The following is a 19,973-nucleotide window of genomic DNA, read 5'->3' as shown; positions in this document are numbered from 1 at the left end:
TGTCTTTTAAAATGATGGTCATCTTGAAGCCCAATTATTAGACAGCAATAACAGATCTACTAGTTCGAGCAGATCTCTTGGGCAGACAGTAAAGAACTGTTTAAAAAAAAAGTCCCTAAAGCCCCCCACGATCCAGGTTGCCAGAAATGTTAAGGCAGAGCCCCCAGTCATACGCATCCTCATTGTGATCACTCCCTCGGTTTCACTGGGATAATCGCGTGGGTGGATGAGGGAATTTGGGCTGTTTAAAAAAAATGTTTCTGAACAGCTCTCATCCTGATGCGACCGAAATCTGTGAATCTGTAAGTGTTGCCTAAAATGTCTTATGCAAGCCATTTAACAGACCTTTTCTAAAATTAAGCTTACAGTAGAATGATAACTATTTTTGAAATACCACGTTACATTATTATATAAACAGCAACATAATATCAGTTGTATACGAAAAAAAACGAGTCAATTTAGAGAATACATTGAAAAATTGAGATGGGGCGGCGGGGGGAGGGGAGGGTTATACACACCCACTAGCGCTGCATTTGGCTTCTGACCAAAAATTCCGTCCCGACACGATATATTATCCGGGATGCATCAAGCACTCTCACCTCAAATGAAGATTTAAAATGGGAGACTGGAGGAATCAGTGGTACTTTTAGGAAATAATAAATGCTGCCCAGGGAAGCGAATAGTGTAAGCGAAATAAGCAATTAACCCCAACCGTCATTTTTATGTAATTAAATAAAGAGAAAATTGTTAGAGGAGTCTGGACGTGCTAACCCAGGCAACATGACCGCCTGATGTACGGTAGAAGACCCCATCATCATCCGGCAGCCAACTGTGGCACCCCTTAATTTCTTTACGGACAGACTTGGGAACAAATAAACATCAACTTTAATAGAAGTGAGCACTAACCGTGGTTTTGACGGGCACATAAAGGACCAGTTTACCACCTCCAGCCTTCAGCTCCTCCGACGATCCCAGCTGGAACCCTTTCGATTTCACCCAGAATTTAAATTTGGCGTTATCTGCAGAACTGGGCTCCACGCCGCTCAGAAATTGGACGATGCGATCGTATTTCTTACGGGTGACGGTCTTGGTTTTCCCGGAGTCCCCATAGGTCTTCAGACACCACTCCTGGAACTGACGGTACAGGTCCCGGTCGCTGCTGTCCCGTGCGGCCGCTTTGTTCTCCATAATAGCCCAGGAGCCTGGGACTCGTGTGTGGCTAATGTGTGGACTTTACACCTGGATAGCCCAGATGGAGCCAATATTACACCGAAAAAGGGTGTGAACCGAAAATCCCGAATAACGATGCTAATTTATTAAATCCATATTCATATTTTAAAATGATAAATAAATGATCGATAGAAAAAAAATCCCGAGTAATGCTCATAGGCAAAGTGTCCGTCTGCAAAGAGGGCGATGCGGCCGGAACCAGCTCTGGTAGCAGTTTTTTTTTGTTCTTACCCCGGTGGTACCGTTAGCAGCACTGCCGCCCTTGCCCGGATCGGTGCCGCCCGCGGGACCGTGCTCCTGTCTCTCGCCGTGCAGAGTGGAGGCGAGCGGATCACGCGCCGCGCTCACTCTACCCCTCGCTCTCTGCGCTCGCTCGCTCGCTCCCCCTCCCTCCCTCCCTCCCTCCCCTCTCTCTCTCTCTTTCTCTCTCGGCCCCCCGAGCTGCCACAGACGGAGCGCGAGCGCCGGGTTTCCCTGATCCACAAGCTCTTCCCTTTTTGATTCGAGCCTCACCATTGGACAGCGGAACAAAAGTTTCTCTGGCGACGGCCAATCAATGATGTCACGTACAGCTGTCCCATTTAGGAATACAGTGCAACACGCATGCCTTCTGGTCTGTAAGAGCAGTGCACATTCAACAGCTGATACAGGTAAATCCACAAATACAGTTTGCATTTTCAAAACAATCAAGATTTTTTTGTGATGTTAGGGCGAGAAATAAAGTCAGAATCACGCAAAATTATGGTAATATCACGAAAAAAAAAGTATATTACATTTTATGAGAGAGGGTTTCACCTATACTTCACTCGAAATAAACAAGAACGCTGCAGACATATGTCTGGGTCTCAAAAATCTTAAATATCGTCATTCTCGCGTTTCTTATTTTTCTTGGGCAAATCCTTGGCATTGATTTGATTTCAGCTCAGTTGGTGGTTTTGAGGTGAATGGAATATATAGGATCGGCAAACGGCCACAGAGGGTGCTTGGCCAAGTGATCTAAAATTGTCTTATTCCCGTCTGTTGCCCCGTCACTGCTTGAACTCATCACAGAAATTATCAATGCTGGCTGCCTTCGCAGATACTCTTTCTCCATTCTGAATGGTTACAGGCCACGTTGGGCGGGAGTGTTGCATATTTTCATGAAATCGTTTTCTAAATGCTCTTAAGTGTCTTTTTCGATGCAAAGTTGAGGATATGATTTTCTTTCAGATTTTTAGAGACTGCAGTCGTCCTTACTGTTTGAATAATTTTTGGTTCTTTTAGGAGTCTTGGGTCAGGGATGCAAATGACATGGCCCAGAACCATTTAAAGGAGAAGAGTTTTGATGCTGGGGAGTCTGACATTGGTTCATTTATCATGGTAATGATTTGGAGGATTCTTATGGAGTTATACGTCATGGAACAGGGACTTCAGCTCCTCTTGTCCATTCCAACCACGTTGGCATTCTAGGTCTCATTTATCTGTATTTAGTCAATATCCTTTACTGTCCAAAAGCAATTTGAATATTGTAATTGTCCCTGCTTCTATCGCTTCCTTTGCAGCTCATTCCAGATGCAGACCACCCTCTAAATGGAAATAGTTATCCCTCAGATCCTTAAATATCTCACCTCATACCTATGTTCCCTAGTTCTAGAGACATCTACCAGGAAAAATAGACTGTGAGCATTCACTTCATTTGGCTCCTCATAATTTTATACACCTCAAAAAGATTATCGCTCAGTCTCCTTCAATCTATGAAATAAAAACCCAACCATATTAACCACTCCCTGCACCACCAGCCCTCCAAACCCAACAACATCTTTATGAACCCACCTCCCACACTCCTTCCAGTTATTGATATCCTTTCTATAGCTTGGAGAATAGAAATGCACAGTTCTCTGCATATTATTTTACCAATACCTTGTACAGTAAAATCATGAGATCCTGACTTTTCAAGTTCATGTTTATTATCATCCAATTACCCAAGTACAACCTGACAAAACAGCTTCTCTGGTCCTCACTGCAAAGCATGCAAACACACAATCAGACTTAACACACATACATATAAACAAACAATATATATGCAGGACAAATATACATATAACCATATAACCGTTTACAGCACGGAAACAGGTCATGTCGGCCCTTCAAGTCCGTACCTGTTCACTTGAACAAATCCACTAGCTCCTCCGCAAACTCCTGAGGAACCTATCAAATAAACAAATAGTTTAGTAAATATTAGAGTCCTGGGTGGTTAGTGTGAGCCATTCCTTTGGTCACTCAGCATTCTCACTGCCCATGGGAAGAAGCTATTTTTCAGCCTAGTGGGTCTGGCTTTGATACTCCTGGATCTCCTACTGGACAGAAGTAGTTGAAGGATGCTGTGTGTGGGATGGTAGGGATCCTCAATGATTTTGTATGCCCTCTTTAGACAACAATCCCAAAGAGACCCCACTTATTCTCTCTGCCATTCTTATGGTCCTGTGCATTGACCTCTGATCCACTTCTCTGCAGCAACAGTACCACACTGATATGCAAATAGCATAGTCACTCTCAATAGAGCTCCTAAAGAAGGATGACTCTGTGCATATTCAAGAGGGAAATGTTTGTGTATATTTTGATCAATATGGTTCATAGTGTGAAAATTTTAAAAAAAAATTAAAAAGGATGACATAATGGTAGTCGGAAGCTTTGTCCACTTCAGTCTTATCAGGAAATGCTGTTACTGTTGAACCTTCCTGATGAGCAAGGAGATGTGTGTCCACAATAGCTCACTTGTTAAATGGAGTCCAATAAACTTGGTGCTCTCCATTCTCTCCATTGCTGAGTTATATAGTAGAAGGTGGTCGTACCTGGTCCTCCTGGTCCACAATCACCTCCTTCATCTTGTCCACATTGAAACTAAGCATGATATTCTCATACCACATCACAAGATTTTCCACCTCTAACCTGTAGTGTGACTCAGTTTTGTTGCTCAGTTTTCTCCATTTCCAACAATTTCCCCCTTAGCACCTACTCCTGTAGGTGCACTTGCAACCACACCTCCTCCTTCACCACTATTCAGGACCACAATCTTACAAGAGAAGTATCACGAGTGGGATCTCCCAGTGGCAACCCATTGCAATTCCCTTTCCCATTCCCATGCTAACATCTTTGTCCATGGTCTCATGCACTGCCAGACTGAGACCACTCACAAATTGGAGGAACAACATCTCATATTCCATCCAGGCACCCTCTAACCAGATGGCAATAGCATCATCCTCTCCAGTTCCTGTTAGCCCCCCTGCCCCCAACCACCTTGCCCCTTCCCCTCTCCCTATTTCTCCTTTTCTCTAGTTCTCTCTCTTTTTCCTTCTGTCTCCTTTCCTCGAGCACTGCATTCATAGAGACAGCCCTCCTCTGAATAATTCTCACCTTCCATCTCCTGCCCTCCTATTTATCTCCAATTATCACCTGTAAAACATGAAAGTATGCAGACAACAAATATTTGCTATATAAAGTACACTGTTTGGCCTGCTGAGTTTCTCTTGCATTGTGTTTTACTCCAATTTTCACCTTTTGTTGTTGACCTGCGCTCCCCTCTCTTCTCCTCACCCCCCCCCAACCAGCCTGCTATTTTTTCCCTTCTTCCCCAGACCTTTTATTCAGCAACCTGCCTGCTTTTTGTTAATGCCTTGAAGAAGGCCTCAGCCTCAAATCATCAGTTATATATCTTTCCTCTGTGATTTACTATAATCATAGCATCTGCATAAAAAAGAAATTAGGAACAGATCTGAGTCTCCCAGAACAAAGTCAATTTCAAGGTATAATAAGATACATTTATTATTAAGAAAAGTATGACTAATATGTATATAAAATTACAAGAAACTAAAAGGAAAAAAGATTTATATAAATCAAAATTATGATGGGAGAAAGATTCAAATATACAAATTCAGGAAGAAATATGGTCAAAATTGTGTCAAGAGAGTATTACAAATACAGAATATGCTAGATATCAAATGGTTCAATATAATTTTCTTCATCAGTTATATTATACTCCACATGAATTGAATGGACAATTCTAATTATCCGAATAAGTGCTTTCGATGTACCAAGGAGAAAGAGACTTTTTTTAACATTCAGTATGGTCCTGTGAGAAAGTGGAATGATTTGAGTGTATTGTTAGGACAAATTATGAAGATAAAGATACAAAAAGATCCAAGAATATTTTTACTTGAGAACATATATAGAAAAGATATAAAATTGAATAAATATCAAGAAAAATCTTTAAATATAGCCATAGTAACTGCAAAGAAATGTATAGCAGTAACATGGAAAACTGAGAAGTGTGGTACCATGAGGTAGATGGCATATTGAAATACAAAATTGTATACCTTTAGAAAAAAATTACAGTTTAAGGAATCAAATTGAAAACTTTTATAGAATTTTGGGAACCACCCATGGATTTTATGAATAAAATTCCATCAACATCTTCCTCCTTACCCACTCCTCTCAATTAGAAATTATAAAAAATAGTCAATGAATATTATACATGTTAATAATATTACCCCTCCATAAATCTTTGTCCGTGAAGCCAAGCCAAAGAAATATTATATTTGTAGAAGAAGGTGTTCTTTCTTCATACTTTTCCTTTTTTTCCTTTCTTTTGGGTGAAGGGGGTTGGGGAGAAAAATAATTGTATCATTTTGTATGATTTATTATAATTACTGTGTTATTGAATTTATATTTTGTATTAATACAAATGATAATTAAATTTTCAAAAAAATCATAGCATCTGCAGGCTTTTATGTTTCAAATCTCCATCTACAAATTCAATAATTGTATTGGCTACATTGCCATTCAAATCAGTAACATTGACAATAAACAACAGTAGACCCAACATTGACCTCAGCTAAAGTCAAATGTACACACACACATACAAGCAGCCTTCACCCATCCTTAGTAATTTATTGTTGGCATTTCTTTGGTGCTTTGGGGTCATTTCTGATGGAGAAATAAATAAATACTTGTGGTTTCTAATGCAGCATAGTCATCAAGAAGGTGCAAGACCATTAGAGATGAGGATATGCTGTTTGAGAGGCTTGAATGCCCTCATCTAATTTATGTAAATTAGCAAATACTCTTTTCCCACACAAATAGATGGACAGTACATTCATTCCATATCTATTTCTTAGCTCTACCCCTCCCCATAATCTTCCTCCTTTAGTTCTTTTTGTACTTCAATGATGACTTCCCACTGCTGTCTCAAGCACTCCATCTTTCTCACCCCTACTCTCGCTTTCTCACTTAACTGATACCCATCCTCTCACATTCTCCCATACAACTCCTTCCACACTGTCTGCACTCCATCTCAATTTCTTTCTATCTCATCCCATATGTTTAACTTCAATACTAGCCACTTGCACTTTCAATCCATCCCTAGCCCATGTATTCCATGCTTGACTTCCACTGGTAACAGCTGTGACTGTTCATTCCAGGGCTTCCACAGTTATGCTCCACAGGTCCCCAAGCATACATGGTCAAATCTGATATACACACTGATTTTACTTTCAATTTTGAAAACAAACTGCCTTATATTCCCTTTCTGCTTAGCTTCAACAATTTTGGACACCAATAATGAAAATTGGGCTTGGCCCTCTTTATATTGTCCATGGTTTGCTTTCAGAATTACTGGTGACAAGTGTGACAGAGTATATAGAGTTGTTTGGGAGATAAATTGAGAAATGTTTGTTAGAGCAGGTCACACACAAACACTTCAAAACACAGAATTTCTGCAGGAGCTTTTGCAAGAGAGCTCAGACTCATGATGGACTGTGGTTTGCAAAAGGGCATCAAATGTAACAACATGCAGGGCAGCTTTGTCTGGAAAACAGAACGCTGTCTGGAAAACAGAACGCTGTCTGGAGGGTCATGTGATCTTTTCAGGCAGAAAGCAGAGAAAAAAAAGCAGGCTTTGCTATCAGAGTTGAGGGGGGGGGGGAAGAGAGAGAGAGAGAGAGAGAGAGAGAAGGACTGGCTGTCCAGTGTTTCCCTTGGAATAGAAGAAACAGAAAGGAACTCTGTGGTGACGTGAAACAAGAAAAACTCTCACTCTGAGAACCAACAAGAACCCTCCTGAGTGGTAACCATTTACCTGTTAAACACCAAAGCCTGGTGAACGTTATTAATGTTAATTTCTGTGCACAGTATAAGCATTGCCTGCATCTAGTGAGATTGGACTGGGCACCAAAGAACTTTGCTGAACTTAGTCACACATTACACACATGTGCGCTTAAAATTAAAAGGGGGTTAAATATGTTAAGTGAGTCAATAGAGATAAGTTAAAGTTTGATTCTATTTTCATGTTCAAAGATCATTAAAAACAATTTTTGTTTAAGTAACCCTTTGTCGTGGTGCATATCTATTGCTGCTGGGTTTTGGGTTCCTCTGGACTCGTAACACAAGTGGTTGAGCCTAGATCAGATAAAAAGGTGGGGAACTATGAAGCTCTGGGGCAGGGACAGGGTGCTTTACAGAAAGAGGGCAACGCCATATTGGATAAAGTCTCAATAGAAATTTATATTTTTGTTTTCTACCACCATTGATCTCAGATCAAAGGATTTGTGACAAATATCAAGACTAGGAGTCCTCAAAATAATAAAAGGTAATTCTATTTTTTTTTTAATCAAGCACCAATCAATCTTTGGAGATGAATATGTGACTTCTATTTTTTGACACCATCCAACAGATCCATAACAGACAACTAGCAAGTTTGGAGAAGTAGCTTAATTTGCATTTAGAATTTTGGGCACAGATCTCTGCAAAAAGGTGGAGTCAAAAGATGAATGGAGAGCATTCAAGTAAATGTTCTGAACTGGAAATACATTCACTGTCAGGTAGAAATCACTTCAGGATACACACAAGCTTGATCTACATTCTGGTAACTACAAGAAGGACAATTAAGGTCGAGGTAAGTGAAATGTATTTTGTCTTTCATACTTCAAAGTTATTTCAGTGGGAATCATCAACTAAATACAAAGGGTAAATCTAGATTAGCATGCTTTTTAAACTGAGGGAAATAATGGTAGGTAATATTCATCTCAATCTTACTGAAAATTATATTTTAATTTGAAAAAATACATTATGCTTGTGGCCTAAGCAGATGTCAACATTAATCATTACAAAAAGTTAAAGAAAGGAGAATCTCAGAGTGCATAACTTGATGCAGACTGAAAGATTTTAAAATAGGCAAGGTGACAAAATGAATAGTGCCTAAGGATGTATTCATAAGACAATTGTTTGTAAGACAATGCATGCGGTGTCTGATCTTGGTCTCCTCATGTGACAAGTGGCAGACACTTTGGAAAGAGTATAGAGTAGGGCCACCACACATTGCATACAAAGCATGGTGATTATCAAAATAGAGTAATAACATCGTGAGACTATATTCTGAGATATGTTGAAGAAATAGATGTTCAATATTTCTCCGAAAGCATGGGAAAATCCAACAGCAGTTAAATTACTGAATTAGTGATCTAATGATCCAGACAATTTCAAGATCCAATTTCAGATCCCATCTTGCCAGCTATGGAATTTAAATTTGGTTAATAATCTATAATTTGAATTAGAAAATTAGTATGATGAACAGAAAACTACCAGATTGTTTCAGAAACCCATCTGTTTCAGTAATGTACTTCAAGGGAGGAAATCTGCCATCCTTGTCTGTTGTTGCCTCTGTTAATGTTGAGATAGATTTAAAATCAAATCAAGCAAACTACCTAATAAAAACCTGGTCAATGGATTCAGACCCAATTAAGTAATGGCCAGACCAACCAGCTTTGCAAAGTCCTCTGCACAAAACATCTTTAGAGTCTTGTCCAAATTAGTGGAACTTCTCTATAGAAGTAGTCAAGAAAGTAACAGATAGAAATATATAGTCATTCTCACTGAATTATACCTTATTAACAATGTACAAAACTCTTCCATCGTCCTCCTGGAAATGACTTTTTATACAGTCAGGATAAACCCACTAAAGGCACTGGTAAAATGGAAAAGACAGAAGTGAAAGGCTTGAGAATCCTCAACATTTATCTCAGATGCCACAAATTCTCAAGAATTAAATATGGAATAAGAACCATTCTCCTAATTTCCCACTACCAATCCTCCCCGAACTGAAATATATTTCTCCATACTGAACAAAATTCGCAAGCACTAGGTTATGGGACATAGAGTGCCCATTATGTTTGGGACAAAGACATATGTTTCCTTTATTTGCCCCTGTACACCACAATTTTAAATTTGTAATCAAACAATTCACGTGTAATTAAAGTGCACATTCCTGAGTTTATTCAAGGTTATTGGTAAATATTTTGGTTTCACCATGTAGAAATTACAGAAATTTTTATACATAGACCCCTCATTTCAATGAACCATAGAACCATAGAATATTACACCACAGAAATAAGCCTCTTTGGCCCCTCTAGTCATTGCTGAACCATTTTGTTTTGCCTAATCCCACTGACCTGCACCCAGTCGATACCCCTCAATACTCTCCCATTCACGTACCTGTCCAATTTCCTCTTAAATGTTAAAATTGAGCTTGGACTCATCCTTTCAGATGGAAGCTCGTTCCACACCCCCACCACTCTCTGTGTGAAGAAGTTCCCCCTCATATTTCCCCTAAACTTTTCCCCTTTTCACTCTTAACCCATGTCCTCTGGTTTGTATCTCACCTACCCTCAGTGGAAAAGCCTATCTACTTTTTCTCTGTCTATCCCCCTCATAATTTCGAATACCTCTATCAAATCTCCCCTCATACTTCTATGCTCCAGGGAAGAAAGTCCTAACCTGTTTAACCTTTCCCAGGGGCCAAAGAGGCTATTTCTGTGGTGTAATATTCTATGGTTCTATGGTTAAGGACATTTTAAATATATCTGGCAGAGCCCTTGCAATTTTTACACTAGTGTCCCTCAAGGTCGGAGGGGATATCTTGTCAGGCCCTGCGAATTTATCTACCTTTATTTGCTTTTTCATTCACATTGTCTGCCAAAACAACCTCATGTCTTCTTTTAACCTTCCTTATTTATTTCTTGAGGTTTTTCTTGCATTTTTATGCTCCTCAACTACCTCATTTGCTCTGTGTAGCCTATACCTGCTAAACACCTCTCTCTTCTTCCTAACCAGATCCCCAAATATTCCTCAAAAACCACAGTTCCCCATGCCTTCTAATATTGCCTTTGATCCTGACAGGAACATACAAACTCTTTTAAAATTTTATCCTAGACCCAAAAACAATTTATTCCAATCAGCACATTCTCGATCCTTTCTCATTTCCTCAAAATTGGCCTTTCTCTGATTTAGAGTCTCAACCTGAGGCCCAGACCTAACCTTCTCCATAATTATTTTAAAACCAATGGCATTATGATCACTGGAGCCATAATGTCCTCCTACACATACTTCTGTCACCTGTCCTGTCTTGTTCTCTAAAAGGAAATCCAGTAATGCACTCTCTCTAGTTGGTACCTCTATATATTGATTTAGAAAACTTTCCTTTTCTTTTTCAATCTTTTTATTAGCATTTCATAACATACACAGCATAACTTCCCAAGGATGTTGGGAAACATAGAGACTAATGCAAGGGAGGAACTGAAAGAAATCAGTATCTCTAAGGACATGGTCTTGGGGAAATTGATGGGATTGAAGGCAGATAAATCCCAAGGGCCTGATAATCTACATCCTAGGGTACTCAAGGAAGTGGCCATTCAGATAGCAGATGCTTTAAGAATTATTTTCCAGAACTCGATAGACTCAGGATCAGTACCCATGGATTGGAGGGTAGCTAATGTTACCCCACTATTTAAAAAGGGGGGTAGAGAAAAAGCGGGGAATTATCGGCCTGTGAGCCTTACATCAGTAGTGGGCAAAATGATGGAATCCATTATTAAGGATGTAATAGCGGAGCATATGACTAGCAGAGAAGGGATCGGACGGAGTCAACATGGATTTACAAAAGGTAAATCGTGCTTGACAAATCTATTGGAATTCTTTGAGATGGTGACAGGTAAAATAGATGGGGGAGAGCCAGTGGATGTGGTGTACCTGGACTTCCAAAAGGCCTTCGATAAGGTCCCGCATAAACGACTGGCTTCCAAAATCAAGGCTCATGGGATTGGGGGAAAAGTATTGATGTGGATTGAGAACTGGCTGGCAGGTAGAAGACAGAGAGTTGGGATAAATGGCTCGTTTTCTGAGTGGCAGGCGGTGACCAGTGGGGTACCACAGGGATCTGTACTGGGAACCCAGCTGTTCACAATTTACATTAATGATCTGAATGAGGGGATTGGATGTAATATCTCCAAATTTGCAGATGACACTAAGCTAGGAGGGGTTGTGTGCACGGAAGAGGGGGTCAGGAAGCTCCAGTGTGATTTGGATAAATTGAGGGACTAGGCAGATACATGGCAAATGCACTACAATGTGGATAAATGTGAGGTTATCCACTTTGGTAATACAAACCGGAGGGCAGATTACTATTTGAATGGTAATAGATTAAGAGATGGGGAAGTGCAGAGAGACCGAGGGGTACTTGTACATCAGTCTCTGAAGGCAAGCATGCAGTTACAGCAGGTGGTTAAAAAGGCAAATGGTATGTTGGCCTTCATATCAAGAGGGTTTGAGTATAGGAACAAGGATACTTTACTGCAGCTGTACAGGGCCTTGGTGAGACCACACCTGGAGTATTGTGTGCAGTTTTGGTCACCTTATCTTAGGAAGGATGTTCTTGCAATGGAGGGAGTGCAGATGCGATTCACCAGGCTGATACCTGGAATGGCAGGAATGACTTATGAGGAAAGATTGCGCAAATTGGGATTGTACTCCCTGGAGTTTAGAAGATTGAGAGGGGATCTCATAGAGACATAAAATTCTGGCAGGACTGGACAGAATGGATGCAGATGTGATGTTTCCAATGATGGGAAAATCCAGAACCCGGGGCCATGGTTTGAGGATAATAGGCAAACCATTTAGGACCGAGATGAGGAGGAATTTCTATACCCAGAGGGTGGTGAATCTGTGGAATTCATTGCCACAGAGAGCAGTGGAGGCAGGTTCATTAAATATATTTAAGAGGGAATTAGATATATTTTTTCTGTATAAGGGTATTAAAGGTTACGAAGAGAAGGCGGGGACGGGGTACTGAACTTTAAGATCAGCCATGATCTCGTTGAATGGCGAGCAGGCTCGAAGGGTCGAATGACCTACTCCTGCTCCTATCTTCTATGTTTCTATGTTTCTATAAGGAGAATAGAAATAACACAATTAAAATGGTATGGCCAAGTCTACATAGTATAAGTATGATATATAAATTCCAAAGATTGAAAATGTGACATATGAATAATTCTCCTAACAATGAAAACAGATAAAGAAATAATTATAGTATTATATATATAAAAAATAACTAATCTACTAAAATAAACATATAATAAAAATAAAACCGAGTAGCCAATCCAGAGTATCTGACAAATAATTTAAAATATAGCTCATGTCCTCACCGACAGGTAACAAAAGCAGCAATTATATTAAATCTGGAAAGGAATAACACCAGTTATATCCCATGAAAGTAATCAATAAAAGGTTTCCATTTTTCTTCAAATTTAGTTGTTGTAGCTAAAGTACAACTTCTAATTTTTTTTGAGATTTATAATGAGAAAGCCATTGAAATAATGTAGAAGAATCAAGTCTTTCCATTTAAGTAAAATGGCTCTTCGAGCTAATGAGGTAGATAAAGCTATAACTTGATATGCAAAGTAGGTAAGCAACCTACATCTGTAATTCTAAGAAGTGCAGTTAAGGGTTTGGGTTGTAATTGAATAACCACTATCATTGATAGTTTTAAAAGTATCTTTCCAAACTTTTTCTAACATCGGACATGACCAAAACATGTGAGTCAATGAAGCCACATCAGTATTTTATCTATCACAAGTAAAGCTCATATTAGGAAAGATGTGAGCTAGTTTATCTTTAGACATATAAGCTCTATGAACTATTTTAAACTGTATTAAAGAATGATGTGCACAGAGTGAAGAAATATTAACTTGTCTAGTAATTCTTACTCGTGTTTCAGGAGATTATGTTAGTTGATTCCAATGTATGTCAAATCTTATCCATGGGGACTAATCTCAAATTTAATAAAAGAGTATAAATAGTACCAATTAAACCCTTCTGAAAGTGTCAAGTAAATTTGGTTGTTGTAATGTTAGATAATTAGACATTACTGTAGTCATTAAATTTCTAATCTGTAGATATCTAAAAAATGCATGTATGGTAAATTATACTTGGTTTAAAGTTGTTCAAAATACATCAAAGCACCATCAGCAAATAAATCTACAAAAGAGATAATTCCTTTAATCTTCCAAATAAGGAAGTAGATTGTGTAAAAAAACAGAATCAAGATTGTAGCAGGTGGTGCAGTGAATAAAGCACAACAGAAGTTGTCTAATTTTTTTCGAGATTTATAAAGACATAACATGAGAAAGCCATTGAAATAATGTAGAAGAATCAAGTCTTTCCATTTAAGTAAAATGGCTTTTCGAGCTAATGAGGTAGATAAAGCTATAACTTGATATGCAAAGTAGGTAAGCAACCCACAGGGCAACAGGCCAATGATATCCACATGCATGCGATCAAACCTGTGCTGTGTGGGTGCAAACACCTGTAGTGGGTCTTTAGTGTGGCACTGAACTTTTGAGATCTGGCGCTGGATGCATGTCCTTGCCCAACTGCTGTCTTGCTTGTGCAGGCCATGACACACGAGTTTTCCCAGCACGAGCCTTGTCTTCCTAACTGAAGGGTGAGCCAAACCGTGTATGGCATCAAACACTCGACATCACCACTCAATGGCCTTGGTTGGCCAGTGGATATGAACCAATGTTTAATGGAATCTTCACAGCAGTTTAAATAATCACGGTTGGCGCGCTATCACAATCGTCCAACCTTTGAAGTCAGGCACTTCTCAGAGTTCTTTGTGCCCTCTGGCCACTGGGAACTCCTGATCCCGTGGGGGCCCAAACTGCTGATGCAGTTTGATAATGGAGTGGTGTGGTTTGCCACATAACTCCCCCCCCCCCCCCCCACCAGAATTCTGAGGTGACACCGCAGACTCACCTTTATGGCTAGAATGGGCCAGCGGATGCCCCTGCGCTGAGGGCATGGCACCTGTACTGGCTGATTTAGGTCCACATGTGTCAGATTAAGGTGATCTACCAGAACCATTTCTTGCCTGCCGCCAATGTCTATAACATACGAACCATCTTGAAAGGACCTTCATATGGCCATTGCTATGACATCCTGTGCGCATCCTGCACAGGAATACATAAAGGCAGTCCTTGAGTTCAGGTAAAATGTATGAAGTCATAGACCCATGCCGGATCAGTGCCAGTGTACCCACCTTCTCCCTTAAGTGTATGAATACTGAAGTGGGAGATTCTTGCTGCCCACATACTGGTGGAATGAAATCCCATAGAACCAATTCTGCAGATGACATAACTAGATTTTCCTTCAATGCAGTATGGATACCTAAAAATTCATCTATCCAATCCAGTCTCTTAAGATGTGCATGAGAGCCGTTTTCATACAACAACAATAACATTCCTCTAAGCCATTTAACTGGGGATGATTGGCCATCGACCAATGCATTTGGTGCCCAGCAACTGTGCGATTGTTGACCATAACCTGGACATAAACTGAGCTCCTCTGTCAGAGGAGCTATGCATGGGTAGTCCAAAATGCACTATCCAATTAGCAATGAGGGCACTCACTCAAGCTGAGGCTGAGGTATCTGAGACTGGGACAACCTCTGGTCATCTCGTGAACCTGTCTACTATTGTGAAGAGGCAAGTAGCACCCTTGGACGGGGGCAACAGGCCAATGATATCCACATGCATGTGATCAAACCTGTGCTGCGTGGGTGCAAACACCTGTAGTGGGTCTTTAGTGTGGCACTGAACTTTTGAGGTCTGGCGCTGGATGCATGTCCTTGCCCAAGTGCTGACTTGCTTGTGCAGGCCATGACACATGAGTTTTCCCACCACGAGCCTTGTTGTCTTTCTAACAGAAGGGTGAGCCAAACCGTGTATGGCATCAAACACTCGACATCACCACGCAATAGGTACAATGGCCTCGGTTGGCCAGTGGATATGTTGCAAAGTAAGGAGGCATTTGGTGTCCTCCAATATGAGTCCCGGTATGGAAGTGCAATATGCAGCCATCTCTTCATCTTCCTGCTGAGCTTCTGCTGAAGCCTGTAGAGCTCGTTGAAAGAATCAAAGACTTGTTGATCCAAACCAAGGCTTTTATTAGCAAAAGACAGGAGCTCTTCACAGGTGGCCGACCAGTCCAGAATGATCCGACCTGGCTAGGGACACAACTCTTTAAGGCCCAGACAGTAGGCGTGGCTTAGCTCTCAGCCAATCGCTGTAAGCACAGTCTAGATTCTGTAACTATATACACTGGTGATAGATCTGTACTATCACAAAGCCACATTGTCTATACCAGGAGCAGGCAAATGGAGGGAAGTGATGGTGGTGTGGGATAGCGTGTGGGTGACTAGATTGTTCTTCCCAGTGATGTGTTTTATCATAATCATAAACTCTGAAATGTAGGAGAGTTGTTGCTGTTGACCACGAATATGACATCTTGGCGAAGGCGTGACAATAGCTTGTGGTCTATCTCGACTGTGACTCCTCTGCCCTCTAGGAAATAGCAAAAATGCCATATGGCCAAGAGGAGGCCAAGAAGCTCCTGGTGAAAAGTGCTATACTTTTGCTCCGGTGGTCTCAAATGACAAATAAAGAAAGCTAAGGGTTTCCAGATGCCATTGACGAGCTGCTCCAGGATTCCGCCTACCACAATGTCTGATGCATCCACTGTCAGAGCCGTTGGCACATCAACCCTCGGGTGCACCAGGAGGGGGCAGAGCATGATGACATGAAGGAAGGAGGTGGAACAAGGACTCGCCCCGGGGCAAAAATTTTAAAGCTCTAAAAATAAAAAAGTTTGGAAATAATTTATAGACATTAAAAACTCTTGTTGAGCATGGCTGGAAGAGGAAAGAAGACAGCAAAAACCAAGTTAACAGTGAGTAAAGAAATGAAGAAAATGCAGAATGTACGACAGTGGCGGCTGGGGCTCAGGTTCCGGAGCCTCCACAGACGATGCATGCAATGTCAGCCTTCCTGAAGATGGCAGCAGCGCCACTGGGAACCAGTGAAGATGGCACTGGAGCTGTGCAGATCTCTCCCAAGGAATACCAGAAAGTCATGCACATGTGCGAAGGGTTAGCCCCCACACATGCTCAATGAGGAACAGGCTTCGGGATGTAGACTCAATAGCGCCATCTCTGATGCTGGTAGAATGGAGACACTACAACTTTGGACAGTGCTGTCAGAAACACCTGTTTTTTTCGACAGGTAGTGATATAGAAGAATCAGAAGGTCAAAGTGCAATTATAAAGAATTGAAAGGGCAATTTCAGATGTTAAGAGAAGATACACAGAATATTAGAAGTTATGTGAAAGATGACAGATCTGATATGAAGTATGCTGAAGAAGTTAGTAAAGTTAAAGAAAAAATTCAAAGAGTGGAATTAGATGTGCAGATTGTTAAAAATTATATGGATACCTGCATGGACTGAATTGAGAAGGTTGAAACTTCTGGGAATGTCTGGGACATACAGAGGAAAGAATTGCTGGAAAAGTTGAAATACTGGAAAATCATAGCAGACGTAATAATGGTCTTAGAGAAGATTCTAAAGGTAGTGAAAATACTGTGGAATTGTTTCAGAAATGGATACCTAGTGGAACTGAATAAGAGAGAGCACATAGAGCTTCAGGGAGGAAGCGACTGCCAACTCACCCATCTATGGTTACATTAGTGAAATGCCTACATTATCAAGATAAAGAAAAAAATTTTAAAGTTGTGGTTCAAAGGGGAAGACAAAATATGGGACCTATGATAATGATGGGAATAAAATCTTTTATGCTGATTTGGGTAAGGCAGTGGTAGATAGAAGAAAAGAGTTCAATCCAATGAAGGCAATTCTTTGGAAGAAAGGTTATAAGTTTACGTTCAGACACCCAGCTACATTCTAGATAACAATCAATCTAATTTTTTTTGCAGCAGTGGAAGAAGCAAGGGTTTTTGCAGAATCTCTTCCTTCAATTAAAGAAGAACATTAGGGAGAGGGGGGTACGTCCTCAATATGAAATGCAAAGGGAGGTGATACAGATACAGCTTATATCGTGGTTAAGTGAAAAAACACAAATACTGGAGAAACTCAGCAGGTCAAACAGTGCCTTTATATAGCAAGGGTGAAGATGCATCACTAACGTTTCGGGCTTGAGCCCTTCTTCAAGGTGTGGGGGAATATGAGAGATATCTGAACAAAAGGGGGAAGGGGGGTGGTGAGGGTGGGAGATGATAGGTGGAGGGGGGCACTGCAGGAGGGAGGAGAGGAGGAGTATAGGCCAGGTGGAGAGAGAAAGAAAGTAGGAACTAGAATAACTAGTTAAAGGGGTGGGGGGGGGGGTGGTGAGGTAAGCTGATTAACCCGCAGATTGGAGGAACAGCACCTCATTTTTCATCTGGGCACCCTCTAACCCCAGGGCATGAACATTGAGTTCATTTCATTCCACTAATCAGCTTGCCTTTTCTCCCCTCCCCCCCTAACTAGTTATTTTATACACCTTCCCCCCACCCCCCCTCTGCGATGTCCCCCCTCCACCTATCATCTCCCACCCTCACCAACCCCACCCTTCTGTTTGGACATCTCTCATGTTCCCCCACACCTTGATGAAGGGCTCAACCCTGAAACATTGGTGATGTATCTTCACCTTTGCTACATAAAGACACTGTTTGACCTGCTAAGTTTCTCCAGCATTTGTGTTTTTTCAGCTTACACTTAAGAGAGATATTACAGGTTTCAAACTCTTAACAGGAGCTGCAGACAGGAACAAAGTCAAACAGTTATAATCAATGATGACCAAGTAAATGCTGACTTGGTAGCAGCTGCTGAAAGATTGTTTTGTTATTTTTTTTACCTGGGGTGGATGTTTCATTCCTTGTTTGCCTTATCCATCATGTGCCATATTGTGGTGGGAGCCCCAACCTGTATACAGCATTTATTTGGGGAGGGGGGTTTATATCTTTCTTTTTTTATATTTTTGTTTAGGACAGGAGTTGCTTGTGTTGGATAATGGAGACCTGGAAGAGTGGGACTGGAAGAGATTTATATTTAAATAATAGATAGTAATAAAACATCAAATTTTCTAAGTTTTAATGTTAATGGGCTTCATAGTATATTTAAAAGAAAAAGAATTTATGCTTACATGAAGATGAAAATTGATATAGCATTTTTACAAGAAACTAATTTGACTGAAAAAGAACATTTGAAATTAAAAAGAGAATGGGTTGGTCAAGTGGTATCATCATCTTTTAATTGTAAAGCAAGACAAGTAGTAATATTAATAAAGAAAATATTACCAGTGAAAATTCAAAGTGTTATAACAGATCCTGTGGGAAGATATGTTTTGGTTCATTGTCAAATTTATTCTGAAATGTGGATACTTATGTGTATATATCCACACAATGTAGATATTGAGAATTTTATACATGATACTTCTTTTTACATTTGTCAGAGTCATATGAAAAAATAGTAATAGGTGGTAATTTTAATTGTTGTTTGGACCCTATATTGGATAAATCATCTAAATTGGTACAAAAATTAAAATGATGAAAGAATGGAATTTAATAGATATTTGCCATAAATCCTAAGGCAAGAGATTATTCTTTTATTCCCATGATATGATTCTTATTCAAGAATAGATTTTTAAAATAATTTCTGCAATTTTGATGAATATAAATCAAGAATTTTATCAGACCATTCTCCACTTTTAATGGTATGTAAAATGCCTGATAAAGAACCTTCACCATATAGGTGGAGGTTTAATATTATGTTGTTAAAAAGAGTGGACTATTTTTATTTTATAAGAAAACAAATTCATTATTTTTTGGATATAAATTGTAATTCTGCAGAGAATACATTTGTTATATGGAAAGCACTTAAAGCTTATATAAGGGGACAGATTATTAATATTTAGGTATTCAGGTGGAAGCTAAATTAGAAAATTTATTTAAATTAAATTATTCCTCATTATAAAAATGAATAAAGGAAGGTTTGGAAAGATGGAATATGTTATCTAATAGGTAGAGTAAATTGATAAATATGAATGTTTTTCCTAGAATACAATACCTTTTTCAATTGATTCCGATTCCTATTCCAATTCCTCCAAATTTTTTAAAGAATGCTTGTGTTAGGAAATTTTTATGGAAAGGAAAGATGGCAAGAGTTTCTTTAGATAAATTAACTTGGAATTATGATTTTGGAGGTTTGCAGCTCCCTAATTTTATGAATTATTATAAAGCTGTCCAGTTGCTTTTTGTTAATGATTTAAATAAAATTCCAGTTTGGGTATAAATAGAACTTAGTAAAATAGGGGAACAAAACCCACAAGATTTTATTTATAAATGGAATGTAACAATGAATATAGAGATTCCTATATTGAAGCATTTAATTGAGCTTTGGAATAAGGTTGATAAAGAAATTGGGGGAGGAAGATTATTGTCTGGAAAAATGCCATTATTTCAGAATAGATTGATTCAGATTTATGTGGGAAATAATTTTTAAAGATTTGGCAGTGTCATGGAATTAAGAAGATAGAAGATGTTTCGAAG

General features: G+C 39.7%; 2 protein-coding genes across 12 annotated transcripts in view; one reads left to right on the top strand and one right to left on the bottom strand.

The window, feature by feature from the left end:
• LOC138755501 (nucleolar protein 4-like) overlaps positions 1–1,603 on the bottom strand; it is a 280,199-nt gene extending 278,596 nt beyond the window's left edge. For 6 of the 7 annotated variants that reach the window (XM_069921586.1, XM_069921588.1, XM_069921587.1 and 3 more), the window contains exon 1: positions 907–1,534. In XM_069921586.1, the coding sequence (XP_069777687.1) occupies positions 907–1,188 (282 nt within the window). In that variant the 5' untranslated portion in view covers positions 1,189–1,534. Of the gene's footprint in view, positions 1–906 lie in introns of all 7 variants that reach the window. The other variant, XM_069921595.1, reaches the window with a different exon arrangement.
• dtna (dystrobrevin, alpha) overlaps positions 243–19,973 on the top strand; it is a 438,543-nt gene continuing 418,812 nt past the window's right edge. The window contains exons 1-3 of one of the 5 annotated variants that reach the window (XM_069921565.1): positions 280–302; positions 7,800–7,852; positions 7,937–8,158. The gene's annotated coding sequence lies outside the window, so the exon portion shown is untranslated. Of the gene's footprint in view, positions 303–1,798; positions 1,881–2,512; positions 2,590–7,799; positions 7,853–7,936; positions 8,159–19,973 lie in introns of those variants that run through there. The other 4 variants (XM_069921566.1, XM_069921569.1, XM_069921564.1 and 1 more) reach the window with 4 other exon arrangements.

This window comes from Narcine bancroftii, chromosome 2 (genome assembly GCF_036971445.1).
Source record: "Narcine bancroftii isolate sNarBan1 chromosome 2, sNarBan1.hap1, whole genome shotgun sequence".
In the NCBI taxonomy this organism is placed as follows: domain Eukaryota; kingdom Metazoa; phylum Chordata; class Chondrichthyes; order Torpediniformes; family Narcinidae; genus Narcine; species Narcine bancroftii.
Note: the sequence above shows the minus strand (reverse complement) of the source record. Positions and strands in the feature narration are given on the sequence as shown.